Source organism: Geospiza fortis, unplaced genomic scaffold (genome assembly GCF_000277835.1).
Source record: "Geospiza fortis unplaced genomic scaffold, GeoFor_1.0 scaffold179, whole genome shotgun sequence".
Classification (NCBI taxonomy): Eukaryota; Metazoa; Chordata; class Aves; order Passeriformes; family Thraupidae; genus Geospiza; species Geospiza fortis.
In genome coordinates, this window is record NW_005054533.1 from 449357 (window position 1) to 455665 (window position 6309).

At 39.7% G+C, this 6309-nt stretch overlaps 1 protein-coding gene across 1 annotated transcript in view; it reads left to right on the forward strand.

Annotated features, from left to right (window-relative positions):
• AGAP1 (ArfGAP with GTPase domain, ankyrin repeat and PH domain 1) overlaps positions 1 to 6309 on the forward strand; it is a gene marked incomplete at its 3' end in the record, with an annotated part of 314049 nt that overhangs the window by 260024 nt on the left and 47716 nt on the right. Inside the window, exon 15 of the mRNA XM_031063812.1 lies at positions 3255 to 3332. Coding sequence (XP_030919672.1) covers positions 3255 to 3332 — 78 coding nt within the window. The remainder of the gene's footprint in view (positions 1 to 3254; positions 3333 to 6309) is intronic.

Below are 6309 nucleotides of genomic sequence, written 5' to 3' on the forward strand. Positions count from 1 at the left end.
TGTATAAAATATACTGGTTTCCAATGCCAACCCCAATCATATATATACAAAATATATATATTTCAATCATATATATAAGAAATCTATCCAAATCTGTTTTCTAAATCATATATATATAGAAAATATATTTTTTCTATATATATATGATTTAGAAAATAGATTTGGATAATAGATAGATATATAGATATATATCTAGATAGATATATAGATATATATAATATGGATAATATAGAGATAGGAATAGATAGAGATAGATAGATAGATAGATAGATAGATAGATAGATAGATAGATAGATAGATAGATAGATAGATAGATAGATAGATAGATAGATAGATTTTTTATATATTTATATATATTCTGGTTTCCAACCCCAAACCCAATCATATATATGAAATATATATATTTAAGTAATATTATATATATGAAATATATATTTCAATCATATATATATTAAATATATCCAAATCTATATTCTATATCATATATCTATATCTAGAAAATATATATTTTCTATATACATATGATATAGAAAATAGATTTGGATAATAGATAAATAGATATAACCATATGGATTATATAGATATAGGGATAGATAGATATAGATATAATATTTTTTATATATATATATAGGGGTGTGTGTGTGTGTATATATATATATATATATATACACACATACTGGTTTCCAACCCCAATCATATATATATTATATAAAAAATAGATTTGGATAATAGACATAGATATGTATATATATATAGATTACATGGATGATATAGAGATAAATATGTAGATTATATGGATGATATAGATTATATGGATTATATAGATGATGTAGATATAGATTAGATATATCTATAGGGATAGATATAGATACAGATATAGCTATAGATTGTATATAGATAGATAGATATAGATAAATATAGAATATATGGAATATAGATATAGATATAGATATAGATATAGATATAGATATAGATATAGATATAGATATAGATATAGGTATCTCTGGAGCTGGCAACAAGAGCTTTTGTTGGGTTTACTTTGGGGCCCAGGAAGTGAAGCCAGAGCAGACAAACTGAATATCCTGGGAAATGATTCAGAGACAAAGCAGGCAGCTAATGACCTGCAGGGCCTGTTGCAGCCTGGCTCTGGGTAACAGCAGTGTGCAATTCCAGAGGCAGGCAGGCTAGGATGGCTCTGCTCTCCTGGCACATCAATCACCCTGCAGAGCCTTTGCTTGGCAGTGTCCAAAGCCTTACAGAATCCTTAAAGGCAGGAGAGCACCTGGAGGAAGCAGGCAGGAGCCCAGTGGATGCCAAAGGATGCATGTGGATGTGTCAGGACCTCAGCATCTCAGTGGGAAAAGTCCATTTGTTGAAAGGGAAGGGAAAGGCCTGACACTTAACACATTAAAATGGATTATTTCATCAATAGGTTAATAGAAAAGCAGGCTGCAGGATCACTCCTGCACACAAAACGTGCCATTAAAATGTGAAAAATGGGAAAGGCTCTGGGAAAGGGTCTCTGTGCACTGGAGACCATCTTCCCTTTCAGAGGGGTGCCAAACCTCAATTTTGCCTATTTATATGTAAATGTTTCAGAGGAGAAACAAGTTTTCTGCAGGGCAATTGTGCCTCTCTAGTGCAGAGACTTCTTAAACAGGTCTTCAAATGAAAGGGTTCTTCCAGCTTGAAGGATGCACCCAATGGAAACACTTTTAGATTTGGTGATGTCACTCAGAATGTGTCCTCCTCTTCAGCATGGAGCATTAAAACCTGCAGATGGCTTTATTCAAATCATACCTGGCTTAACAACAGGGGGGCTCAGGCAGTGCTCTTCCAGCTTTAATTCTTCAGCTGAAAACAGAGCTTTCTGTTAAAGCCTGGAATGACTCTGTGGCTCTGTTCCTTCTCCCTGTCAGCAGCTGTTTGCTCTGAGTTCCCTGGGGCATTACAGAAATTCATTCCCCCATAAATACTGAAGGGAATTTTTGAAATTATTGTGTCCTGGAACTGGCTGTGTTGGGGGGTGTGGGTGACATCCTAAAGAGTGAGGGACATCTGTGGTGGGAGGGAGAAGGGTCTGAGGTCCCTTAGGAGACTTCTTGAGTCCAGCAACCAACTCAGCACCAAACCCTGTCCCACATCCAAATGCCATTTACACACTTCCAGACAGGGCAATCCCAGCAGTTCCCTGTTCTTCCAGTGGCTCTCAGGTGTCCTGGTGTACTCAGATGTTTCATCTGGTCCCTGTGTGAGGAAACCCAGCCTAACTTAAAGATTCTAAAGAGGGTGACAATGTGCTCTCCCCTAATGAGCCTGGGAGCAGGGTGCTTTTGAGCCAGATTTTTGAGCAGCTCAGAGGATCTCAAAGTTTAGGTCAATTCTAATAAAACAAGGGTGTGGCTATTCTCTGTAAAAAATAGAGGGTTTTTTTTCCCCCCCTCCTTTCCAAATAAACACTTTGATTTTGCAGTGGGGGAGGAATTTTGGAGCAGCCTAGGATAGTGAAAAATATCCCTACCCATGGCAGGGGGTGGAACAAGATGGGCTTTGAGGTCCCTTCCAACCCAAACCATTCTGGGATTTTATGATTCTGCTTCCTCTGAGCTCAGTGCTACAAAGAACATTTGCTGGGATGAGGGTTTAAGGTCATTACATCATCACCTCAGTTTCTAAAGGTGGTGATGTAAAAAGAGGTCTAAGGGTGAACTCTGGGCACCAAGTGATCCCCACAGGCTTTTGGAGGAAAAGGAGCTCTTGTCTGGCTGTGTTTTGTCGTGAAGTAAATCACATTTTACAGTAGCTGTTTTGTCCAGTCCTGTATCTTCTGCACAAATACTTCCTGCCTTTTTTCTTTTTTTTTTTTGCCTTTTTTTTCCTTTTTTTTTTAACTTCTACTGGTCTGTTTTTGTCTATTCCAATAGCAGATCCATTTAATCTTGTCAAATCGTGTCATGTTGTGGTGAGTGAAAGAAGAATCACTCTGAATATGAGGTTTTCCACCCTGGCCATGGATTGCAGGGGCTGAGTGGTCCTTGTGTGCATTTTCTGTGTGTAGCTCTTCACGTGTGAACGGGCTCGTGCTTGGATTTTACTTCACATGCTTTTTGATGTTTCTTTTCTCTCCTTTTTCATTGAAAAAAAAAAAACCAACAAAATTTTTTTTTCTTCCTTCCCCTTCTTTTTTTCTTTATTTTTATTCTCCTTTTTATTTTTTTTTTTTTCTCTCTTCCCCTCCTGCTCTCTGGACGCAGCCAAACGCAAAGCTTGGAAACTAAACCGTGTTGGTAGCCTGCGAAATATTTACAGCAGCAGCAGCACCAACACCGAAGGTAACAACCCCACCTGTCCCAGACAAACACCTCCTCTCTCCCCCCACCTTTTTTTAACCCACTTCTGCAGAATTTCACCCTCCTTGCCCCTCTCCCTCTCCCCCTGGAGATGAGATTTGCCCCAAGCATGCGTGTTTGTTTCCACCCCGTGTTTGCAGAGTCATTCCACTTGGTCTTTTCATCTTTCTGTTCGTGCCTTTTGTTTTGCCATTCATGTTCCTTTCAGCTTACTTAAATTTTGACCTTTCCCTCTAGTCGTGGAGTGGTGATGTTTAAATTACTTCAGGAACCCATTTTCTCCTTTTATTTATTTTTTTTTTAAGAGATACACATATATATATATATATTTTCCCTTTCTCCATGTGGGCACTCAATGTAATATTTCCCAAGTTATTACAGTTTTTAAAAGTGTTAGTATCAGGTGTAATGATCTGTAGCCAAATACAATAGTGTGCCATGACATTTAAGTAACAATCTTAATTTGTTTTGTGCAAGCCTTCTCCATAATGCTCTTTGCAGCTCTAATCCAGAGGCGAGACAGTGCCGGGTCATTTGCATGTGCTATTCTTGCTTGTAAATTCTGGATATTGTTGTATTTCTAAAGGTCACCCAGTGCCAAAGTTCACAAATTGACTTACATTGCTTTCTTTTTCCCCCACCCAAGGCACCCATCATGCCTTCTGTATAATAGCACATGGAATTTTATGTATTTATTTCCCCCTCCCTCTCCTCTGCACCTTCAAACAACACAATTACAAACTTCTATTTTTTTTTTAATATATATATTATTTTTTATTATTATTACAAATGGCAAAGGTCAGAATGAGTCGCAAACCAAGCAAGAAGGAGGGGGGGGAGGAAAAAATCCACCACCAGCATCTCCAGCAGCATGGAAGAGGGATGGTGTAAGGAACAGGGAATGCAAAATAGGTCACAACTCAGTAATCTCGCTATAAGGGAGGGGGATTTTTTTTTTCTCTTCACTTAAGTGCGAACCAAATGGGTCAAGTAATCGCCAGCTCATGCCCTAACACTAATTGACTTATTTTGGAATGATTAGAACTGTAATATTTTTCTTAATGTCACTGTTTTCTGGGCTGTTGATTTTAGTGATTGCCAAGCGGTGGCATTAAATCTCTTGTAAATTTTAAATTGCATGCTATTTCTGTAAACAAGTCCCTCTGTTCACATCCTGATCATTAACCTTTGGTGATTTATATCACCAGCCTTTTTTTGCACAATTACAGCCCAGGCTGCTTCTGGGGGCCTGGCTCTCCCTGCCAAAGTGTGCACAGGAAACAAAAGTGGGGTTTTATTCCAGCTTGTTAAGGCAGCTTTTTTTTTTTTTTTAAACTATAATTTTATTTCATTTCTCAGCCCAAGTGTAAAATTATTGCCTTTCAGAGCTGCTAAACTGGCTGGTTTGATCCTTTCATTGTCTTTTCAAATAAATATGAAAAGACAGAGAGTGACTGTCAGATATTCATAAGTCTTGGGGTTGTCTTGTTTCCACAAAGACACTTTAATAATTTTCACTTTATACCTCCCAGCCCCATTTTTCCTCTGATCAGGTGTGTTTGTTGCTACAGGTTTAGTGCTTGAGAAGCTTGTGAGTTTTTATTTACCTGTTCATAGACTGCAGCAGAGGAACAAATACATGGAATTCCCTTGTGTTTTACTGATCAAGTTTTGGTAGGGCCTGTCTGATTTGAGGATATTTTATCCTACTGATCAAACTAAGTACTGAAGGCACCTTGGTATGGAAACACAGTCCTGCTGGCCATGACCCAGAAAGTTTTGAGACACAGCATCAAAATGAAATTCTAAAATTGGGCAAATGTATCATTTTTTGGATGTTTTATCCCCCCCAAAAGCCGGAGGTTCAATGTTTTCAGCTCTGAGCTGGTACTGTGAGAGAGCTGAAATGGTGAGACATGCAAATGTGGAGTTAATGAGCATTGTAAGTATTAAAAACCACATGTTTGGATAATTATGCTTTCAAAAAAGTGATGATGGGAGATGACAGTCAGGAATAACAAATCTGCTTTGCTCCTTGGCACACGCTTGCTCAGTGCCACTCACACCTATCCACACACCAAAAAAAAAAATTATCTCAGCTTCAGCCCTGGTTTGGAAAGCTCTCCAATCATTTTTAAGTCCCTGCTGGTGTTTTTAGGTGCTCTGGGTGTGCTGCCAGGCGGGCAGATCACAGCTGGAGCTGGGGGAAGCTGCAGCCCAGGTGCTGCTCTGGGTAGGTGATGGTGATTTTTGTGCTACCTAAAGGCCAGACAGAATTAAGGGAATAAAAAGCAGTTTTATTTCTTGAAGGGTCTTCAGGGGCTACACCCAAAAAATGGACAATGGGTCATGGGTTATCACACTTTTATATGTTTGGTCCATTTGCATATTGGGGGTTCATCTCCCAATTACAGCTGCAGGTAATGAAGTCATTGACTCCAAGTTTGCTTCCCCAGCTCACTTTTGTTTCCATCTCTCAGGGTGTCCTTGATTCCCAGGCCTAGAGAGGAATTGTTGTGGCTGACCAAAATGGGAAAGCAGTAGAGAACACTTTATATGGAGTTTAGAGTTTTACACTAAAGAGTTGCAGGATTACAAATACAGGAAAAATAGAAAAGCTGAAATCCTAAGGCCTCAATAATCCCCAGCATGAGGGGACTCTGTGCTTGGGCTTCCCCATCAGAGAGGCTGCTCTCTCCTGGCTGTTTCATAGCAAAAATAAGGGTTTGGGTGGGATTTTCCCTACGTGTGGGATCCCAGCTGAAGGACTCAGCCTTCTGAGGGTGTTACAGAGTCACTGAGGTTGGAAAAGCCCTCCCAGCCCATCAAGCCCAGGCTGTGCCTGATGCCCACCTTGTCCCCAGCCCAGAGCACTGAGTGTCACCTCCAGGTGTTCCCTGGACACCTCCAGGGATGGGGACTGCACTCCAATCCCTGAGCACCCTTTCCAAGCAGAAAT